The sequence below is a fragment of the Anabrus simplex genome, chromosome 10 (genome assembly GCF_040414725.1).
Source record: "Anabrus simplex isolate iqAnaSimp1 chromosome 10, ASM4041472v1, whole genome shotgun sequence".
NCBI lineage: Eukaryota > Metazoa > Arthropoda > Insecta > Orthoptera > Tettigoniidae > Anabrus > Anabrus simplex.
The window spans coordinates 108,613,068-108,637,408 of record NC_090274.1 but is presented as its reverse complement, the minus strand read 5'-3'; the positions used below and the strand labels follow the sequence as shown (position 1 = coordinate 108,637,408).

At 40.3% G+C, this 24,341-nt stretch overlaps 1 protein-coding gene across 2 annotated transcripts in view; it reads right to left on the bottom strand.

Moving 5' to 3' along the window:
• Positions 1–4,546: 4,546 nt before the first annotated feature.
• The window catches only part of LOC136882354 (SEC14-like protein 2), a 304,617-nt gene continuing 284,822 nt past the window's right edge, over positions 4,547–24,341 (bottom strand). For both annotated transcript variants that reach the window (XM_068229541.1, XM_067154958.2), the window contains exons 8-10: positions 21,611–21,759; positions 12,369–12,520; positions 4,547–4,849 (exon numbers count right to left, since the gene is read on the bottom strand). In XM_068229541.1, the coding sequence (XP_068085642.1) occupies positions 4,731–4,849; positions 12,369–12,520; positions 21,611–21,759 (420 nt within the window). In that variant the 3' untranslated portion in view covers positions 4,547–4,730. The remainder of the gene's footprint in view (positions 4,850–12,368; positions 12,521–21,610; positions 21,760–24,341) is intronic.

The following is a 24,341-nucleotide window of genomic DNA, read 5'->3' as shown; positions in this document are numbered from 1 at the left end:
CAGGGATGTTGGGGACATCACAAACACCCAGCCCCTGGGCCACTGGAATTAACCAATGAAGGTTAAAATCCCCGACCCGGCTGGGTATCGAACCCGGGACCCTCTGAACCGAAGGCCAGTACGCTGACCATTCAGCCAATGAGTCAGAAATGGGGGTGAACAGGGGGCCCTTAAGTGGATTTTCCAAAAACAAAAAATACCTATTTCTTTATTTTCAAAGGAGATTCCATCCACCAGTTTTTATACCTGTAACTTGTTAAGGAGAAATTTTAAAGCATTGGAAGGAACATTTCTCTGCGCTTCTAAATCATGCCCCAAATGTTGCTGAGGACTTTCTTTGTAATGTTTGTTAATAAAAGAATTGGGGCAGCTTGTGCAGCATTCGGACGGTTAATGCACAGAGTCTTCATGAATAATGACCTGAAACTGCATATTAAACTCATGGTGTACAAAGCTTTTGTCATTTCCACGCTGCTATATGGCTGTGAAACTTGGACACACTATCGCCGTGATATCAAAAAACTTGAGTGCTTCCACCAACAGAAAATGAGATTCATCTTGAATATTAAGTGGATGGATCTTTTTGGTTTGAGACAGATTGAAGTTCTCAGTCGGCAAAAAAATAGCTTATGATCTGTCCAGTAGTCATCAACATTTCTTGCGGTCCTTGTAAGAAAGACGGCAGTTCTCGACAAAGCCCAGCTAAATGGCATTGAGGCAACAATAATCACTCATCAACTGAGATGGTTAGACCATGTTCAATGCATGAGTGATACAGGCTTGCCCGCCAAATTCTTTATGGTGAACTTTGCTCCAGCAATAGACGTCATGGAGCCCCTCTTAAGTGTGTTAAGGACCAGCTGAAACACATTGTGAAGACAACTGGTATAAATATACAGACATGGGAAGAATGTGCTGTGGACTGCTCACTGTGGTGGAACACTACATCCATTGAAAGAGAACGCCGCAAACATCAAGAGGCCAAGCGACAAGCAAGAAAGCTTTGTCAGTTACAATCCCGCCCTCCTGCATCCATTCAGTGCGATCTGTGCGAGATTGGTCTGTTTATTCATCGCAAACACATCCATAAACTGAGTTTATCTGCTCACCTTATGCAGGAAGAAGTTATATGTACTTGGATCGAGTTACAGCCGACGATGGCGACGAACAACCCCTGGAGAAGCATCACTTAATACCGTGTAATTCCGCCTCTGGACTTAATAATCGCCTGGATTTGTCTAGGAAATGAGTCCACAAGTTTGTGCAGGTACGTCGCATCCAGGTTCAGCCTCTCGCTGAAAATTTGATTGTGCAATTCTGCCAAATTGCGGGGATGCTGATGTTGGCGTTTTACCTGCTGTTCCAACATGTCCCACATATTTTCAATGGGATTCAAGTCACATGAATTTTCAGCCCATTCGAGATGTAATAGGGTCCATAGAACCAGTCACATATGCGTCCAGCCCGATGAACTTTGATATTGTCATCTTGAAAAATCAGAGTATCAGTAGCATACTCATCGTGCAGATGTTGACTGAGAGGCAACACCTGATCAGGTTAGTGGTCACCTCAGTGAGCGGGCCCAATCCACGATACATCACAGACCCACCTCCGGCTTGATCCAGGATGAAACGCTTCATTTGGCCTTTGGTGCACTGGACAACACGAGTCATTGGAATACAGGCAGAAACGTGATTTTTCAGACCACACTGCATTCCGCCCATCAGCTACTGTCCACGTTCGACGATGAAGACATGCAGCTTTATGTACCCGTGTGAGCAATGGCCTCATATGAGGTGACCGACTCCAAATGTTCATTACATGCAGTTCCAGTCGCAATGTTCTCTTGCTGACAGGTTGGGATGGACCTTCGTTCACTGACTGCAGCAATTCCTGTCGGGTTTGGAAGCGATTTTCATTCAAAAGCAGAGAAACAAGTCTTCGGTCCTTCTCAGTCAGGATCTTTTCCCGATCACAATTCTGACGTCGCGTTTCGTGGCCACGTGTAGTACACCACTGCTTGTAGACACGTTAAGCAGTCGGCTGAAAAACACGAACAAATCCAGAAACTTCACACACCGTATGGCCATGGGCACGGCCAAACACGATTGCACCTTTCTGCCACTCTGTCGCATCCTTACATCTACCCATGTTGACGTACACTGTCCCGTTGAAACATCAATGTCTCACTGATCGCTGCTCACATAGAGGCAGTGCGCGTGCGGTCGAGTACAGGACTCGCTCACTGCGCCATCTGTACAGACTTAACGATCCATCTGCACCTGTGTACTAGGGTGACTAATTCTTTTCTGGTGAGCGTATATGTAAGTTCAATTGTTTCCAAGAAAAGGATGCCTGCAAGAAACATTCATTGAGCGACAGTGTAAAGTAGTGGTGAACCTGAGATAGGACAGTGCTGCCCTTATAGTACATACAGTGACTGAAAACAACAGCAACAACACTTCGTTTCCTGTGGCTGAGGGCAGTAGAATAACACCCACGGTATCTGCTGCCTGTCAAAAGAGGCAATTAAAAGGGGCCCCAGGGGCTTTTAAATTGGGAGCGTGGGTTATGACCACGGAGCTCTTGGTTGAGTCCTGCATTGCTTCCACTTACTTGTGCCAGGCTGCTCACTTTCGTCTATCCTATCCATCCTCACTTGCTCAACTGTTTGTTATTTTGCAACCCTGATGCTATTAGAGCACTCGAGGCCTAGGAAGTCTTTAATTTTCATGGCCTCCGTGACCTTTGTCGATATCCTCATTTTTGGAAGTGTCAGATCGCTTCCATTTTTTCTCTTTGATTAGTGTTTACAGAGGATGGCTGCCTAGTTGCACTTCTTCTTAAAACAATAATCACCACCACCACCACAATGCTTGTCAATCGCAAACTGTACATGTGCTGCAGACAGCACTTCGGAAATACTGATCAGCGTGCATTCCATATTTTTTAAAGAAACATCCACCAACCCAACATATGAACTGTCGACCTCCAACTTGATTACAGAGATTTGAGCACACAGTGTGTGTTCAGCATTTCAGCCACTGTGTGATACAGGAGTTTAATGAACCAAATCCTCAAAGATACCTCAAAAGAAAATGCTGCTTAGCTTTTTGTTTGAACCCGTAAAAGCCTTAATTAGCACTGTACCTCAACGAGGAAGACAAATCATTTCTCTTTTAGCAGGTTGGCAATACTTATTTGGTAACTCAGCGAGACTGTTAGACAGTCTTCCATTGCTTAGCAGTGTCTTGGAAAGGTGTGCTAGTCCATCATCATCTTCTTCTTATTCCTGATACGTTTCTACTTATGCAGGTCGTTCACAGAGGCTCTTCCAATTTTCTCTTTTTTCCCCACATTCTATCGTTCATCACCGTCTCCCATTGTAGTCCTCTCTGATTTACGTCATCCTCCACCTGATCCCTCCATCTTGTTCCTTGTCTTCTTCCAGATTCTGTCCATTGCAGAGCTCTTCTTGGTAATCTTTCTTGTCCCATTCTTTTGACGTGGCCAAAATATTTCAGCCTATTTCTCTCTATAGTTTCTTTAAGGGAGTTGATCTGTAGCGTGTTTCGTATTGTTTCATTTCTTATCTTGTCTCTCCTCTTTTTTACCAAGATTGCGCACAGAAAGCGCATCTCTGTCGCTTGTAATCTACTTGGATCTTTTTACGTCTAACTGGCACACCCTGGTCAAAACACTGCACACATTCTGTTGCTATTATTTCTTTTTAAATGTGAGTATCTTTCAAATAATTTCCAGTGAAGTGCATATGTAGGTTTGGTAGTAAACAGAAACTCTTGACTTTGATAACCACAACTCGAAAATGCATGCATTTTAATTCCAGTGAAGGAATTGTAAATTGTAACTATTCGTTTAAAATAACTTAGAAATAACCTGTATATAGGCTGCTTGTTTGTAACTCAGTCAGGCCCTGCTGTCATGAATACAGCAATATCGTTAACCCTGCATGAGGTACTATATTTATTCGCATAATCCCCCACCCCCAGCCCGTTTAAAAAAAACCGGGTTTTTGACCTCAAAATTATGCAAATCTAGATTAAAAATGGAAATGAAAAATATTCACGAGATGCAGCATCATTGCCATTATTTTTGGCAAATTCTATTACAGACAATTTAAATTGTGCATCGTAAGTACTGGTTTTTTCCCCATCACGTCCCTAACAACCACTTCACACGTAAGAACACTGTTAAAAGTGATTACTGTATGCGCGCAGTCACAGGTGTGTTCTGGCCCCGGGTGCTGGAATGCTGAGTATTCAGTCACTTATTTCTTTCCTAGCATGGGAAACATGAACTGGAATTTCCTAACTAGTTTCCGATTTCTGTACATCGGCACGAATCACGAAGACGAGATAAGTCAGTGGTTCACAACTAGTGGAAACCATAGATAAAACAGGGGGGAGAAATGCAATTATATTTTCCAAATTTTTGTTCTAAAAATAGGGAGGGAAAATTATGCGAGTAAATACGATAACTACATTTGATGTCTCTTGGAATAATCAAAGTACAATTTGCGATAAAATAAAAATAAAACAACCACATTTATTTACAAAACTTCCTTTACAAGGCCCTCCATTTCTCAGTGTATATAACATAGTAGTAGCCCTCGATGGGCTTGTAAAACATCTGTATAAAAAATATCTTACTTCAAAACATATCGAAAACATATACAACAAGTATATTTTATACTCCTAGTCATAGAGTCCTCAACCCTCCTGGAGATCTGTGTCTTCCACCTTGGCTTCTTCTGGGGAGAACAGGCCGACAGAGTAGTGCACCGTCTTGTTGCGCATGATGCTGTAGCTGTTGTCGAATATCACAGTGTCTGTGAACACAACAAAATAACAGTTTTATTTGTGTAGTCTCACGCACACTGTATGTTGGAGATTGTGAATACTACTCCTTGTTCAAGACCCAAAGTCAACTTCTGTTCAATTCTTGGTTGTGTTCTGTTTTAATTTAATAAATAACTGGACATGCTGTTTTTAGGTTGAAGGAAGAATCTCCACCTTCCAATACTTATTTGCTTTTTGTGGCTACTTTATATAATCACAAACATATTCCAGCTTAAAGTCTAGTTCAATGAAACAGTACACGTTTCGTTCCTCTGATTTCGAACATCTTCAGCTAAAAATGTGTGTAAGATACAAAAATTAGCACACATGAAATAAAAAACACTTATGTTGCAGCATGAATATGTGATCCACCAGCTGACATTCGCTCTGTGTCCAAGAGCTGAATTCTCTCAAGACGACAAGATGTTGAGGTTGGTGCAAGAGATGTCCTTCGAACATCTTCAAGGCGGTGGCCACGACACCGCCCTAATGTTAACTCATTGGGCCCGAGCTTACTCTTGGTAGACTGAATGCCGGACCTCTGTCTCACTTTACCATCTAATTGAACTTACCCTCAAGAGATGGCAGACTGAGTCACATTTGTGATTTGTATACAGACTCTTTGCCTCCAATGTTATATGCTCTTTGGTAACAAATATATCGATAGTGTGCTTGGTAATATTAGTTTGAAGTGGGCTATCTATAGACATAAAATGCAGACTAGCACAAGCAAGGAAGGCCTTTAAGAAAATAAACTTGCTCACTTCGAACACTGATATAGGAATTAGAAAGATGTTTTTGAGGGCTTTCTTCTGGAGCGTGGCATTGTATGGGAGTAAAAAATGAATGATAACTAGCTTAAAAAGAAAGAAAGAAAGAAAGAAAGAAAGAAAGAAAGAAAGAAAGAAAGAAACAAACAAACAAACAAACAAACAAACAAACAAAGAGGATGGAAGCTTTTGAAATGTGGTGTTACAGAAGAATGCTGAATGTGAAGATCAATAGACTCAATCACAAATGAAAGGATAGGGGCCGATGACCTTCGATGTTAGGCCCCTTAAAACAACAAGCAGCATCATCAAATGAAAGGATAAGGAATTGAATTGGCGAGAGCAGAACGATTTGGCTAAATGTGACCAGAAGAAGAAATAGAATGATAAGACACATCTTAAGACACCCAGGACTTGTTCAGTTGGTTTTTGAGGGAAGTGTAGATCGTACTAACATACCATTCATGTTATCAGTGAAAGTCCTAGGGATTACTTTCGATGATGACGTCATGGAAAACGCATATTACAAACATCACCCAGAAAGAATTCTCTGCATTGCACATGATGCATGGGTATAAATATTTCTTGAAAAGCTAAAAAAATGCTGGTAGAAGCTCTGGCTTTCCCTCACTTAGACTATTGTCACGCAATTCATAGAGACGCTGGGTGCAAGTTATTGAGCAGATTACAATGCGGTCAAAATGCATGTGTGAGATGTGTCTCTAACCTACGGTACTGTGAGCATGTAACTCCTTCATATAACCACCTATCTTGGCCCGGAGTAGAAATCTGTCACTCTATGCCATCACAAAATTAAAAAGAGAGAGGTTCCACCTATTCAATACAATTATAAACTGTTGCACAAAATTTATGTCACAACATGTTTAATTTGTTTGGGACTGGTTTCAACTTGTCTATGTCATCAGCCGACAGAAGAAATATGGCAAGAAGTATACAATTATCGACACACAAAAAACACATTAAAGGACAACTGTAACACATATAACACTTTCTTGAACAAGTGAACATTTGCAGTTCATGTAGTTTTTACACTCTTGCTGTGAGTGTTAAAAGAACTGAAGGATACCAGTGGAAAGTAACACTTTTCCATGAAGATAAATTTTGTAGAGATCATAAGCAGTGTGACGTTCTTGAGCACTCTTGCTGCCAATATGTTTGATCTTGAGGTTAAAGAGGTTCATAAAAATCCTTCATTCTTCACAGCCATTTCACCTTACTTCATATTTCATATACCTCTCTTCTTATCACAGTCTTAACACAAGATCTATGAGGTGTGTTTTTTAAGTAAGGTCTGCTTGAAAATAAGTACACAATGAAAGGTTATTTAAAAAAAGTAAATGTATTTTCAGAAAGTACATACTTCACTCTATTTTTCAACATAGTTGCCAAGTTTGTTCAAACACTTATCATACCTCGTAACCAATTTTAAAATACCCTCTTCATAGAAACTTGCCGCCTGCTCCGATAACCAAGAGCTCACTGCCGTTTTCACGTCGTCGTCAACATTGTAATGGTTGCCACTGAGGTGATGTTTGAGGTGGAGGAAGAGATGGTAATTGCCCGGCGCAAGATCAGGACTGTAGGGTGGGTGGTCCAAAACTTCCCAGCCAGAACTGTCCAATAAATCGCGGGCCTGACCTGCAGTGCGAGGTCTTGCATTGTCATGGAGAAGGACAATTCCCTTTGTCATCATGCCGCGTCTTTTGTTTAGAATCGCTCTGCGTAGCTATCTCAGGGTTTGGCAGTATGCTTCTGCATTGATAGTGGTTCCTCGTTGCATGAAGTCAACCAACGAAACACCATGCCTATCCCAAAACACCGACGCCATGATTTTGGGACAGAGTCTGTTTGGCCTTCTCCTTTACAGGCGAGCGTGTCTCTCTCCATTCCACGCTCTGTTGCTTCGATTCGGGCATGATATGCGAAACCCACGTTTCGTCTCCAGTTATGATCCGACTCAAGAAGCTGTCACCTTCGTCATAACGAGTCAAGAACTTCATCGCACACTCAAATCTTTGGTTTTTGTGGTCCTCTGTTAGGAGTTTTGGGACCCAACGGGAGCACAGTTTCCTAAACTTTAGGTGTTCAGAAACAATGTTATAAAGCACTGATCTCGACACGTCAGGAAATTCGTTTGAGAGACCTGTTATTGTGAAGCACCTGTTCTCGTGAATCATCGCTTCAACTAAAGCCACCAAATCGTCTGTAATCAAAGAAGGGCGACCGGAGCGGTCCTCATCGTGGACGTTGTCACGGCCATCTTTGAATTGTCGTACCCACTAATGCACTTTGCTTTCACTCATAACAGTATCACCGTACACTTCGCAAATCTGTCGATGAATTTCTGCAGCAGACAGGTTCCTTGCTGACAAAAACCGGCATCACTGACCAAACCTCACACGCGGCGGGCGAGTTGATAGTCTTAAACATTTTGAAAGCACAGAACAGAACCGTACAGGTTAGCTACAGAGCTGAAACTGTGCACAGTTGTTCCCAAGGCATGCCGGTACACGACGCACACGCTCGTTGCGATATGCGAGTGAACTACTAGCGTCTACAACAAAACGGACCTTACTTAAAAAACACGCTTCATACTAATAATTCCATCCTTGCTTTACCTACCCATAGAACTGCCATCTACGATAAATTACTCACAACAATTGCCTGCCATGAGTGGAATCTCCTTCCTGAAAGTATCAGAGGGTTAAGCGCTATTCGGACTTTCAAGGAAGCACTTTGGAGACATTTTATGCACCAGTAAGGATCATCTGTAAACTTGATGCTGCTACTCACAACCGTTCTATTGTCATGGATGTCATGGTAAAAGATTAGTTTAGCATTCTTACCTGATTTGTTTTTCAAATGTTATTGCATTTTATGTACTACCCCCTTTTTTACATGTAGTATATTAGTTTTAAGAATTTATCCTTTTATTATATCTAATTTATTTTATCTTAATTTAATCTGACTACTCATCATTCTTGTATCTGTATATTAAAAGAGTTTACTAAAAGCAGCTTTGGCAAATCCGTCCGTCCATTCTACTGGATCTATTTGCTTAATTTATGTTTTATTGTCTCCAGATTACCTGCCGGTGAATCATGAGACAGTGACAGGACTCTAAGTTCAGCCAACTTAGAGTAACCATAAAATCAGATAATTAAATGATCACGTCAATAATGCAGGCGAAGGATTACCCTAACCCGCAATACATTCTGTAATTAGCAGGTTGCTAAGTGACTTTCACTAATATTCTGATATGTGATTTTCATCCTTTGTAATGTCATTGCATGCAGCCATGTTTGATTACTACCTGTCAAGCCAGAGAGGACGCACTTCCTCTGATCACGGAAGAATACTATTCCCTGCTAGATACTTTTTGATTCTCCAACCTTTCCCTGCTTCCAAATAAATTCAACAGTCGCAGAGCATTCCTAATAACTTACAAGCTGCTAAGACAAAAAGTCTACGTACAAACAGACCCCACATGACATACACCTTAGAAATTATCTGGGAACACCTATTGAAGGATAACCTAACTATACCAGAATGAGTGAAGACTATGTATCTTAAAGTTCTCGGGCCTGGCAAAAAGTGCTCCTATGAGCTCACAAGACAACCATTCTACATAGAAGACCTACGATTAAAAATACCATTGTCTTCTATGACACAATACCAAGCTTTACATAAAGAAGTGCAGGAAGAAAAAGCAAATACATGGATAGAATTTTACCAAACAGACGGCATGACGACATCAAAATGGATGAATTCTGACTACGAACAGCGGCATACCATAACGTGCTTCTTATTAAATGTTCATAAAACCCTTGAAAAGGACTGGCAAAATGGTATGACTACGACAGGCACATCAAGACATGTTATGGGTCCTCTAGTTATTAATTTAATGTATATTTAATATAATTAGTCTAAAGTAATACATGTATTTATATGTATGTATATTTCAGTGCCTTGTTAGATGGAAGAGAAGGCCTGCCAGGTAAAATAAAACATTACTCAACTAAACTAAGAACAGTAAGGATAGACCAAGGTATGAATATGACAAGCATATTAAGTAGATGAAGGAGGCAGTGGTTATTCAAAGATGAAAAGGTTAGCACAGGATAGGGTGGACTGATGGCCCAAACATCATCTTTTGACTATTTGTAAACCATATGACCGAAAGTTACCGATATACATTCCCTTTTAGAAAATAGTAATGATGAGAAATGTAGCAGCAGTGTGAGTAGTACTAGCAACCGTTGTGACGAATAAAGTGATGCTGAAATCTAAGAGGAAGTGCAAAGACTGGGTATGGACCTGTGCTGCAGTTCCTGGTGTGAATGCTGTTCAACATTCCTATGTTGTATACCAATATGTTGTTGGGAAAAAGATGCACTACACTATTTCAGATTACATTTAGCTGAAGGAATTATCAGCAATGCCAGTCTTCCAGCGCAGAGAATTTCAGGGAGACCTTCCAGTGTTCTCCCCAGAAATTTTCATCAGCTGGGTGGCAGGAATGAGTAGCCAGGCATGGAATACTATGTAAAAACAAAGGAATATAGTAAAATTTCAATTTACCCCCCTCAAGCGTAACAATAATATTAATGCCAAAATTGACCTATTTTAGTGTTATCACAAACAAGACATAACAAAGTATTTTGAACAGCTAGTGTTCTGCTGCCTCTTCACAATCGTGTAACACTAAACGTTAAAACTCCAGTGTAATTAATGCAGTTATACTGACAATAATGAAGATCTATCATTTAAATAAACAGTTTTACAGTATTTACATTTTAATTTGGAACAACCTAATGACTCAAATACAGTATGTATTAATATCATGTAAATAGCATGTATCTAGATTATGTTAGCCAGGCAGTCTGTAAAAACAGCATTAAAAAGGCCCTAGGGAGAAAGCTGCCTTCATTAGCTGATGACCCTGTTAGGTTTAATTTCAGGAACTGGATTAATTTCCCTACTCCTATTTCCCCCCAGAGCCTGAAAAACACAAGAACTGAGCTGAAGTGAGGTGGTTCAAATAATGTTTTGAGGCTTACCACACTGAGGAGAACGACAGGTGTGATCTAGCAGCGATTAATTCATAACCTGCTATATTCACGTATAAGGGCCATTCAAAAAGAAATGAGCTGGAGGCTATAAAATGAAAACCTGTATTGTGCACTGTTGAAGCACTTGTCCCACTGTAACACAAGGTGGTGTCCGACTCGTTGGCCAAATGGTCAGTGTACTGACCTCCGGTTCAGGGGGTCCCGGGTTCGATTCCCAGCTGGGTCAGGGATTTTAACCTTCATTGGTTAATTCCAATGGCCCGGGGGCTGGGTGTTTGTGCTGTCCCCAACATCCCTGCAACTCACACACCACACATAACACTATCCTCCACCACAATAACACGCCGTTACCTACGCATGGCAGATGCCGCCCACCCTCATCGGAGGGTCTGCCTTACAAGGACTGCACTCGGCTAGAAACAGCCAAAAGAAATTTAAAATAAAACACAAGGTGGTGAATGGCCATCTCATAAAATTCCTGGGGCTGCATTGTGAACCAGTTCCGAACTTACTGCTTAACATCGTCGTCCGATGATAATCATTTGCCTTTCAGAGCCTTCTCTAGCTCACATTGGATTTTGGGGGGGGGGGGGGGGCAACAACCCTGTTTGCTTCCACTGGATATTTTGTTGTTTTGTCTCGGGTTCAAAGTGATGACACCATGTCTCTTCTTCAGCGACCACCTGTGACAGGAACTCCTTCCTTTCCTTGGCATAGCGCAGCAAATGTTCAAGAGAGGGGTCTATTCGACATGCTTCCTGTGCTGGTTGAATACTGCGAGGCACCCATTGGGCGCATATTTAGCAAAATACAATCTGTCCTTAATGATGGTCTAAACTCCGATGCTCACTCCGACCTCTGCAGCAATGGCTGCTACCGTAACTCACCCGTCTTATATAATGCGGGTATCCACTTGATGGACACTGGCATCGGAAATGCAGTGTGACATTCCAGATCGGGCATCATCGGCCAATGATATCAGTCCTTCCCTGAATCGCTTGTACTATGCCTTGACTCTTGTAACGGACATGCACTGTTCTCCATACACCTGTGCCATTCTTCGAAGAATTTTCCTTCCCCTCACTCCTTCAGCTGTCAGGAAATGCTCTACACCCCTTTGCTCTTCTTTAAAAGCCTCCATTTCACTGTTGTCAGCACAATGGGTGCAGTGGATGGTTAACATGTGCGCATGCTCGCTCTGTCGTCATGTGGTGTGCACCCACGTCCCTCCAGGGGCAATTTTAGGACCTCAGTGCTTTTGTAGGGACCTCACCTTCCTCTGCAGGCAATTGCATTACAATCCTTTCAGCAGTTTTCATTTTATAAACTCTGGCTCATTTCTTTTTGAATGGCCGTCCTGTATTTAACTCTTTAACACTCTTGCAAATAAGAAATTTCTCATAATGTGCAGCATCACTGTTTTCCCCCCAAAATAGTCCCAGTCCACTTTCAATCTAACAAATATGCAAGACTCAATGGGTTGATTCTTGTAACTTATTCCTGAAGGGCTATTTTGAAGGGGACAACCACCATAAATCAGAAAATGTTGTGGAGCTGTGACTTTTCTGCGGGTAGGTGTGTCGTAAACTGGTCAGACATAAAGAGGTGGACATATTAAACATGCACCACCAAGTGTCGGGACTTACAGGTCGCTGGCCCCTGACACGTGATCATCCCTATCTCATCCATCTGCTGACTGGTCACTCGCTGTAGAGGAACCGCCTCTGTCTCCTTTCCATCCATGTCTGTACATAGAATTCCAAACTTGATGTCGTGATTTTCTGACCGGAATTCCCACCTGGAAATATGAGTAAATGTAAACAGACAGGAAAGAAACCACTTTACAAAAGACAGAATGACGGGTTAGAGTGAGGAGAATCTCCGCTCATCAGTCCCAGCACACATCGTCACAACAACATTAATTAAATCAGAGATTGTACTTTCTTCATGTTAACACACTGTATACTTATTTTACAAATGAGGCGGTCCGTTCCAAAACTCGTCTTATCCATCATAAGTGATTTTTCAGGAAAAGCGAAAAACCTGTAATTGTTGTTATATAAGTCTCACTTGTTTAAATGTATTATGACGCGTTCAAGTCCAATGTCATAGGGTCGTCTTACTGAAGAATTATAAATATAATTAGTAGAACGTCAATAAATTACATTTGTATTTTGGATAAGACGAGTTTTGGAGCACCCAAAAAAATTCAAAATATATTACCTCACACAACTTATTTTAAAACAAGGAAAATGAAAGGATTGAGAATATAATGTTGTAATAAAACTCACCAGTACACTCATGCACATTTTTGCTATCAGTATAATGATATTCACAAATAAATTAAACACAGCAGTGTGATTTATCATATTTACATCCTATCCATAGTATTTGGAGAGAATTCTTCCTTTATAGGCTACACTGCACTCACAATAGAAGTAACTTGTACAATAAAACATCACTTTGTTGTTAATCAAACTCTCAAATCTGTTCCCTCCTCTTGAGGTCCGTCACAAAGGACTTCTGTTTCTTCAACAAGATTGTTTTCATCTACCGAAATTGAGGTGAACAGATTCTTATAAAAAGAAAGCAACTCATTCCTATCCCAATCCATTCCAAAATGATTTTCAAGCAAACTTTTTACGTCCTTTACTTTGGCGGGATTCAAGTTTACTCCTGGCAATAATTCAGGTGGCATTAGCATATATCGGAGGCTTTTTCCCTTTTTCATTACGGATTTTCCTAAACCGATCTCTGAGTTGTAATGAGGTGCTAATAACAAATCGTTTCACTGAAGAAAATTCAAAGTGCCAAGATGCAGGCATTTTCATCATATTTTCAGAAACCATTTTCCAATTGTTCACCGAGCAGTCTCTGCCAAACTTGAAGACTTCAGCATGTTTGCTAAAGATGTCTTCATATTCTGCTGGATTACAGATTATAGGGCATTTCCGTATATCTCTCTCTCTCTCTCTCTCTCTCTCTCGACTTGAGCAAATACCCTGTCAGAGGGCAGAAATGAGTGGCCTGTCATATGAAAGACCAATTCAACACTTTCTATATTAGGCGGAGCTGTGTGTGTCAAGAAATATGAGCACATTGCAATCATTGTAGAATTGTGGTTCTGTCGTCCGCAGCCATCCGCACGAATTCGTATAGTAGTGAAGTTTGACAAATCAGTTTGTGATAATCGATGGTAAACTGCAGATGACGTTTCATTAGACCCCTTGTTGAATTCATGTTCCATCCATGTGTATGTAAAAACATTCTCCTTTGTCAACTTGGCATGTGAGGTACCCCTCACAATGTTAAATTATAGGTGTACAATTGGCGACTGTAATAAGCAATTTGATCTGGAACTTTTGGATTCACAAGATTCTTTTGGCAGTCAAATGAAAATATTGCCATGCTGTCCCTTTCTTCTTGGAACTTTTTGAAAACAGCTGCTGCCCTTAGTTTGTGTACTCTAAGTTCCAAGATTAAATCATTCTTCAGTGATACGTTCGAACTTTCAAGTTTAATTTTCTCCTTGAGCTCTATGCACTTTGAGCAAGCGTCAGTAACCGGTGTTCCGAATCCTATGTTGTAGCAACGCGTAAAAATTTCACGGAAGAATCACCGCTTCACCCTGAGTTCTTCAGGTGATTTCTTGTTATACATTTTGTAAAGCTTAGCGATGCTTAAATTTCCAGGTAGATACTGTCTGACCGGTGAATTTCCGCGGCAATAGTGACTTTCACAACACTGCAAACTTTCAATGAAATGTTTCACGGAGTGCCTCTTTTCAGTGTACTCTGGTTTGATCCTAGCTCCTCCCCTCTTTTCTGTTGGAAGTTTCCCTGTCATGAAGTGATTTCTGGCAATCCTCTGAACCCGATCTTTGCTGACATGCAATACATTCAAGAATGTCTTTTGGTAGACCTGAATGTGAAACTGTTCTGTATTAGCAAGTTTTATATACCTTCCACAACAAGAGCAATATTTTCGGTCATCTTAATACACTCTACTCACAGCACAAAACTGCATGAAAGACTAACACAGTTCAAGAACAACTCATAGTGGAAAGACTGGCATAAAACGCGGGTAAATTGTAGCGCGAGTCACGTGCTGAAATTATCCTTTCCTATTGGTTGATTGTATATGACGAGTTTTGGAACGACAAGCGCCGTGGATAAGGCGAGTTATGGAACAATAGACTAAGTTTGGTGACAGATTTCTATGGGAGAAGGTGAGTTTTGGTGCTTAATTTTGTGATAGAACTATCGCAAACATCACCAAGAAGGCAATGCTACCTCTAACTCATTTTAAAAAAAAAATGGATGACGAGTTTTGGAATGGACCGCCTCAAATATGACTATAATGTCCTTATATATCAATGTAAATTAATGTAAACAATTAGTTTTTAAAAATAGTTTTAATATAACATCCACATCAGAGCTCTGACTTAGATTATATAATTTATGGCTGATGATACCTGCGATGACAGATGAAACATGTACCATTAGAACCTTAGAATGATTATATAGGTCTTAACGACTGTAAAGTATTGAATAGGCGTTTTAAATAAATTAATTGTAAAAAGTTTTAACACTATATACTTGACGAGCAAATCCTTTACTCTGGTTATTAGTATCTATTCAGCGTATCAAGGCTGTTGAGATCAGTTTCCTCACTAGATCAAACTTAACCTGGAACCTATTCAAGGTTAACAGCTGTTATTTATTTTCTTTAATTAGTCAATTAACTAATTCTGAGTATATCATTTAATTGGAAGCTTGTTGATATATGTTGTCTTTTTTTTTTTACTATTTGCTTTGCGTTGCAGTGACACAGATAGGTCTTATGGCGACGATGGGATAGGAAAGGTCTAGGAGAAGGTAGAAAGCAGCCGTGGCTTGATGACTACTAATTTTCACTATCTTGCAGTTTTGAAGTAATCAATTAATCTGTATATAATTTTAATTCATTGAGAACCATGCTACAGTGGAAGTATTGTATTTCAGAAAAATGTTGAACTGTTTATGTTAAGGATAAAGTTGAACACTCAGCAACTCAACATAGTTTATTACCACTTAAAATCCCTCTGATACCTTCCACAAAAAGGTATCTTATTCTATTTTTATTCTGCTTTTGTTAATTTTTTTTCTATGTGAGTATCTAATCTTATGTCTGGCTCTTTTGATTTTAATCATCACTTTGTGTATTATTATTATTATTATTATTATTATTATTATTATTATTATTATTATTATTATCATTATTATTATTATCATCTGACACCTGAACATGGCTAGGTTTCTCTTATTCTATCTTTATTTAATTATTTTTCTTCCGTTACACAACAGAGGATTCATCATTATCATCATCATCATCATCCTTTAACCGTCTCCAGTCGCCCTGGTGCATTACAAGAGCGCTCTCCACCTTTGTCTATCCAGGTACATTTCTTCCTTCTCTTCCTTCTCCTTCCAGATCCTGCTTTACTTGACTGATCCACCGTTTCCCCGTCTGCCTCTAGATCTTTTGTCTTCCAGTTCCTTTCCTAGCCATTTTCTTGCTGTTATTATTTGATGCTTCCATTTGACATGACCATACCATTTCAGTCTTCATGTTCTTACATTTTCGCTTAGCGACTGCTTTACTCGTGTATTATGAGGGATCTCTTCATTCCGGATCTTATCTCTTCTTGTTTCCTGTAGCACTGAACTTGAGTCTGGTACTATCTCTACTGTTGATCGTACAGGTTTCAACGGCATATACCTGATAAAGTGTTCTCTTTATACTTAATGGTATTTGGTTATCCCATAGAAGAGACCTGACTTGGTGATAACATTTTGCTCCTTTTTGGACTCTTGTTAGTGTTTCAGCAGAGCACTTTGCATCACTGGTTACAGTACTATCAAGATATTGACCGTCCAGTTGGTTGTTAACCTGTAGGGCTTGCCTGCTGACTGGCATCACTACTGTTTTTGTGCGGCTGATTTTTAGGCCAAACTGCTGGTTTCAAATGTTTAATTTCTGTTGAACTTCTCTTCCTGTTCCTCGCCAAATCACCACATCATCTGCGAAGATTAATGCACTGAAGTCCTCATTAGATTCATTCTTCACTCTCTTCATTACTTCATCCATCACCATAATGAACAGGAGAGGGGACAAAGTGCTGCCCTGTCACACTCCTTTATTTGTAGTGAATCAGTCAGAATAACCATCTCCTAACTGGGTACAGATCTCGCAATGGTTGTAGAACATATGTATTTACCTTGTTGGGAAGATATACTGGCACGTTCCTTCTTTCCAGTTATTTCCATATTTTTTCTCTTGCCAACCTGTCATATGCCTTTTCTATATGCAGGAAGACAAAGATGATATCTATTCGCTTTTCCCAGTGTTTTTTCCTTATCATCTTAACAGTCAAGATAAGGTCTGTTGTTCTGTTGCTTCTAAACCCACACTGTTCCTCTTCAGGTTATGGTTCAATAATGGCCCTTAATCGTTGTTCAGTAATTTCTCCATCAACTTAAGTCTGTGTGACAGAACTGTGATTCCTCTGTAGTTGCCACATTTTCGCCTGCTTCCTTTCTTGAAGAGGGGAACAACGATACATTGTGCAGTGTTATTTCCAGTCATATGGAATGGGCCGAGATGTGCTTCACACTAAAGACTTAACAGGGAGACTCCAAACAATAGAACAATGTTAGCTGTCATTGACAAGTTCAGTCAAAAAGTGTCAGGGGACAACAGAACCATCACCACAAATGAGAACCATGGACAACTTCTCCAGCAGGTGTTACAGTTCCTCACCGCTTTGCAACAGTGCCCAATTCCTCCTGTAGCCTTCTTGCTCCCAGGATCTCATAGCACAAGATTCCTACATGTTGAAAGAATCAGTTCTCAAGACAGATGACACACCTACAACTATTTCTGAATTACCGTATTTCTCCAAATCCAAGAAGACATTTTTCTCAGAATCTTGTGTGAAAAAATCAAGGGTCATCTTGCATTTGCGACCAAACAGTATTGAACACCACTGGCAGTTACTGCGGATCGCTGCTTCACTTACCCCTGCCCCGCATGCATAAAACTCTAGCATATCAGACGTAAGGCTTTTCAGGCGTTTGCTCTATTAACCAGCGTTTTGTCTTAGGTCTGACACTAGACTCCACAGAGTGGGATGTGTCAGACCCTACCCACTGACGCTGGGTGTATGCAGGTGAGCTTATCAGAAGCCTATATAGGAGGCACAGTCTGATAACTGGATACGGGAGAAGAATCTCCACAATGGAATTATTGCCCACCTAGCCTGATATGTTTTTGACATGCTCTATTAGTGAAAAATATCTAATTCCCTCCGTGGGAATTTAAAATTTTCCATTCGGAATTGCTAGGCGGGCAATAATTCCATTGTGGAGATTTTTCTCCCTATGCAGTTATCAGACTGTGCCTCATATATAGGCTTCTGATAAACTCACCTGCATACACCCAGCGTCAGTGGGTAGGGTCTGACACATCCCACTCTGACGAGTCTAGTGTCAGACCTAAGACGAAACGCTGGTTAATAGAGCAAACGCCTGAAAAGCCTTACATCTGATATGTTTTTGACATGCTCTATTGGTGAAAAATATCTAATTCCCTCCATGGGAATTTAGAATTTTCCATTTAAAACTCTAGCTTCAATGTCCGCATCTTTATCAGGCCTATAGGCCACATCACTAGCTACGGCAACCGGTTCTACAGTGCCTCTGCATGTCACTGGTTCTCAGGAAATAGTGAAAAGAGAATGTCATTCTACTTGGTGGGAGACAGGCTTGCAGTGTGGGGACCGGGCAAGTGACAATCCGCTCTATAGATAAACAAATGTCTCTGTATTAGCCTCTACAACTCAAATCCGCAGAATGGCATCAAAACGTGCGAGCCTTTGAATTCTTAGAAAGGCCATGGCTACTCAATGGCAGAGTTATAACACATCTGCAGTACCTGACACTCAGTAAAATTAACAGTTTTACAGACAACAGGAATATTTTCATGATGGATCATCATATTGTAAAAACACATGGAATAGGTATTGCCGGCAAGTTTTCAATGGGTTCTCTTTGATATTACAATAACAATTTTAAGTCAATGGTTATAAAAACATGTGGATAAGAATAATAATTGTGAAGCTGAAAGAAAATACGGCATAACTAAAGCCAATGTTCTGCGTTAGTGTGAAGACAAAGATGGCTTAAAAATACATAATGTAGGCCCGCACCAAGGATGCTTTAAAAAAGTCGAAGATTAAACTGAGAGGTATATGCATGAAAAACACAAGAGCGGAATGCCCATACCATGGCGCAATAAACTTGTTGACCTTCAATGTCTGTGTCTTTATTACACATGTCTGCTGAAGACAGCAAGCAGGATGGGCATGTAGCGGCAGCCGGTTCTAGCTGAAGCTTAGTTTTATAGACAGCAGGAATATTTTTCTGATGGATTGTCGTATTGTAGGGACGTGGAACAGGGAGTGCCGGCAAATTGTCAATGGGTTCTCTTTGATATTATGATAATAATTTTAATTTAATGGTTATGAAACTCACGGAAATGAAGAATAATTGTGCATACACAAGAAAATATGGCATAACTTGTAATGGATTTAGAATTATTCCTCGCTATGGTACGATCTGTTCTGCATTTTATTCATGCGTCCCTTACTATCAGCCTCACGGTGAATTCAAATCTCAAGATTCCTTGAATTTTCTCTGATTTGGTAATGGTGAGCCATCTGGCGGTCGAGTTGGGACTAGTCGTACGAGGTGACCAAGCGGTGCTGCTATCTGGCCGGGAGTAGTTAACACTGCTAGGCCGGTGATCGTGGCTGGTCAATAATGAAATCGATAGCAGTTTTTTTTAAAATTCTTGTTGCTGAATTGGAAGAAGACGCCTCGAAAACTACGCTTCTGTCCTGGTTTGAGGATAAATTATCCGTGAAGAGAAGGAAAATGATTGTGGGATTTGATCCCGGATGAGGATTTCTCCATCAGGGCGTAAGGGCCTGAAGAACTGGTTTGTTTTGTTTAAAGAGATTTCATTTCTTCTTGCGTCTGACCTTGTAAGTAGCTTCAAGCATATCTATAATGGTTAACCTACCCCATCGAAGGCTGCTAATTATTGTGTTAAGGGACATGTACACTACTAAACGCTACGTTATGTGAGATTTTCTACAGCTGATCTTTTGGACTTTTCGAGCTTACAATTTTTAAGAAAAAAAAAAAAAAATCTGGACTTCATCATATCTATGTAATACTTTTATGTAATACTCATACCTTTGGGATTTCAATTCGAGTGTATGAAAGATATTAATGTGTGCTTTAATGCTGTTTTTTTAAGGTTCCATGTTAGTAAAAGTATATTTACGTTGCAGAGCTCCCAACTAACTACTATATACGAAGTGTCTGCTTAAGCTTATGGTGGTTAACTTCATTTCCTCCTTTAAATCGTAATAATTATGTTATTGTTTAAATATATTCAAGCTCTTCGGAGCAAGTAAGAGGAAAAGAATAAGTTTTAGGATGAAAGCTTTTCTGATGAATTACTCGGTACTTGTGTTGGGATTTGATCATGGTGGTTGTCACTCGGTTACACCAACCGTGTAACAGAATGCAAACGTAAAGGGGGCGTTTGCTCCTTTGTGTCTGACACATGAGTGTCGGCTAATTATTATGTCTTGACTGTCATCTGATTTTTTTTTTTGGGAAGGATTGTTTGCCCGTGTTGGTTTCCTTTCTTCACTCTTGTGTGCCTGATTTAATTGAAGTTACTGTTCATTGTGGGATATTTTATTATGGTGCTACTTGTGGATTTATTGCATGTCATTGCATTATTTCTGGCTCATTTCTGAAGTAATGTGTGTTGTGGGTTATGACTGTTCTTACACCATTTGGGGTGACCGAGATAACCCATTGGAGAAGTTTTCAGCCTGCATATTGAAATATTTGATTCAAGTTTTCTTATTTTGAGTTGACCTCCCATTACTTAAGGGATCAGAATTTGAATTACAGACTGGAAGGTGGTACTTACCTTAAATGATTTGGGTTGTTTTAGCATTTTAATTTTGAACTGAACTACATTGATTTATTGTTCTGGAAGATTTTCAGCGCTCATTCTTAAAACTTGATTTTGAATTGATTTTTTCTTTCAATAATTGCTCGGAAATTTAAATTATTATTATGGAGGTCAGATGTTCTTAAATGATTTTGGCTTATTAAAGTTGTTCTTTAAATTGATCAAGGAATTATTATTTCAGCCAATTAGTTAAGCTTATTTTAAGTTGATTCGCTTAGCCTCTTGTGTCCAGTGCTTCCTCAATCAGCGATAGCCTTTGTTGGGATCATTTGTAAGTATTTCCTTTAAATTTGCTTATTTATCCCTGGTCGTGCTAACACTCTTGACCTTTACCTTATGTTGTGAGAAACTAAAGCCAATGTTCAGTGTTGGAAAAGATAGTCTAAAAATGCGTACTATACTAGAAAGGCATTCATATGATTTCATGAAGCACTTTTTAAGCCCAATTTAATTTTTTTTAAAGGAAAAAGTAGGAGACATCTTGCATTCAGATTTGTCTTGGATTTGGAGAAATACGATATACGAGGAGATAACATCATTACAGCAACCTCCATTCATCTCAATGTTCAATAATGTTCAGGAATATTCTGTACAATGTGTGGTACATATTGTAATTTCAGTATCGTTTGTTTTGCCGCAAATAGTAAGACAATAGAGAAGCTGGATTGGATGTGGCGGAGGTAATGGAGCAGGAAAAGTGGAAGGACAGAAAGGAGTGGAGGAGGCTTGTTAACCACACCCGGGCGACTGGAGTGGGACATTGGTGATGGTGGTGATGGTCATTACTCACTTCAAGAGCGTGTTCTCCTCCGCTACTAGGAAAGGTATCTTCAGTTTATCTCCCTTCTTGACCACCACTGTTGTGAACTTTTCACTGTTCACCGTGTTCTCAGGTTTCTTATAATACATAGACTTGGGGACTTTACCACCGGGCTTAACCTGAAACGAGATGTAAAACACACCTGGAAGTCATTAAAACAGTCAATTTCAAGACATGTACACGGTGGTGAGAAACAAGGTGAATTGAGCGTTAGAGTGTTGGTCATACTGATAAGTATTTTGAAAAAATTTCTTCAATATCTTGCGTCGTAATTTTATCAGCTGCTGACGTTAGCCAAAAAGATCACTTTGCGGACAACTTCAGATGGGCTTTCCGAGGCAGTGTTGATAAATCTATATGTGGCTTATGACCGGCTTGAGACCACTAATAAACTCCTCCAGGGGAGGGACTTGAACAAGCAAGCACGATGCTCATTTCTCGGCGTTACTCTCAAGTCCGAACAAGCCACCTGCAGATTTAGAAACACCGCCTCGTAAAGCCCATTCGAATTCACCTGCGAAGCAATCTGATTGGCTAACTTGAGCAGCTGATAAAATTACAACAGCGCAAGATATTGAAGAAATTTTTTCAAAATACCTATCTAACGCTCATGTGCTCAGTTCACGCAGTTACATTTATAATACAGGACAAAAAAAAAAGAAGATATATTTCATAATGTTATGAAAGCCACAATACACTAAATTCTTGTTGGAAACCTTACCAATGACCATAATACCCCCTGTGGGTGGGGGAGGAGAATAACACCGACCGTATCCCCTGGGTGACTAAAACGGGCCTCCGGGGCTCTGAACTTCGGTGCGTGGGTTGGCGAGTACGGGGTCCTTAGCTGAGTCCTGGGATTGCTTCCACTTACTCGTGCCAGGCTCCTCACTTTCATCTATCCTATTTGACCTACCTTGCTCTTATTCTTTTCCAACCCCGATGGCATTAGGTAGAGGTCAAGGGAGTCTTTCATTTTCACGCCCTTCATGGCCCTTGTCTTCCTTTGGCCGATATCTTCACTTTTCGAAGTGTCGGATCCCTTCCACTTTTTCTCTCTGATTAGTGTTATATAGAGGATGGTTGCCCGGTTGTACTTTCTCTTAAAACAATAATCATCACCACCACAATGACCATAATAACTGGACTGTAGATCCCAACTGATCTGGACTAATTGGGGAGGATAAGTTGACTGGATTAAAAAAAACTTTGGATCAATCGAAATAACCTAAAAACTATAAAAAGTGCATTAAAAGTCAGAAACAAAAGATATGTTTTATGCCATGATTAGAGGACATAATTTCAAAGAAGAATTATTCACTATGTTACAATGCCTGAACTCACTGAAAAGTTTATTTACTGCTGTGCCAATCTTTCCATGACAGCTTTAACTTCAGTTCTTCTGATTGCCAATCTACTCAAATTTACCTGCGTAAACCAACGTCCTCATTCACTTCACTGCATTATATCTTAGCACAAATGATAACAGTTCACTCCCGGTTGTTTTACCGATCCTGAACTGGGATCGGAAAAGAACAGGAGTTGACCAAGAGAGGTCAGATACAATAGATGAAAGTGAGGAGCCTGGCGCAAGTAAGTGGAAACAATGCCAGGACTCAGCTAAGGGCCTCACAGTCGCTAACTCACACTCCCAAGTAAAGAGCAGCTGAGGCCCCTTTTGGTCACCTCTTATGACACCCAGGGGATACCGTGGGTGTTATTCTCCTGCCCCCACCCACAGGGGGAACCGTGAGGTATTGGACAGAGCACACTTGAGGGCAGGAAAGGTGTAATACTATATCTAGTTATCTGGACAAACATCTTATAAATTACCGAGCTCGATAGCTGCAGTTGCTTAAGTGCGGCCAATATCCAGTATTCGGGAGATAGTGGATTCGAACCCCACTGTCGGCAGCCCTGAAGATGGTTTTCCATGGTTTCCCATTTTCACACCAGGCTGTACCTTAATTAAGGCCATGGACGCTTCCTTCCCACTCCTAGCCCTTTCCTGTCCCATCGTCGCCATAAGACCTATCTGTGTCGGTGCGACGTAAAGCCAATAGCATCTTATAAATTATAAAAATGTATTCGAGAAAAAAATGTGGACACTTATGTCCGACTCCTTGGCTGAATGGTCAGCAGTGGGACCTTCAATTCAGAGGGTCGCAAGTTCGATTTACATTTGCATTGGAAATTTTAATCTGGTCTTATTAATTTTTCTTGTTGCAGGAACTGGGTCTATGCGTATGTCCCAAAACTCTCTTCTTCATGTTCAGACAACACACATTACTACCAAATACCTCCACATAGGGTTAGCATCAGGAAGGGCATCCAGTTGTAAAATAAGGCTAAATCAGCATGTGCAACACTGCTGAACCCGTGACTCGACACACGTGGGAAAAGTGGTTAAAAGAAGAAGAATTATACAATATTCTGTAGCCATCTAGCATTATTCACTTATTTTGGGTGAGATTAGAGAAAGAAATATACACCAAGTATATTTTTGGAGCCAAGAAGTTTTAGTGCTTGGAGTACCTTGGCGTGCTTTATGGGTAGAGCCGTGCACATTTAGTGTCTTGGCAGATGCAAACTGAATGGCAGTGCCGATAATTTTGCTGGTAATTTCTGAATAATGAAGTTTATTGATTTTAACTCAGGTATACTCTTGTTTTTGCTTGTGGGTAGGTGACCCTTGACAGTG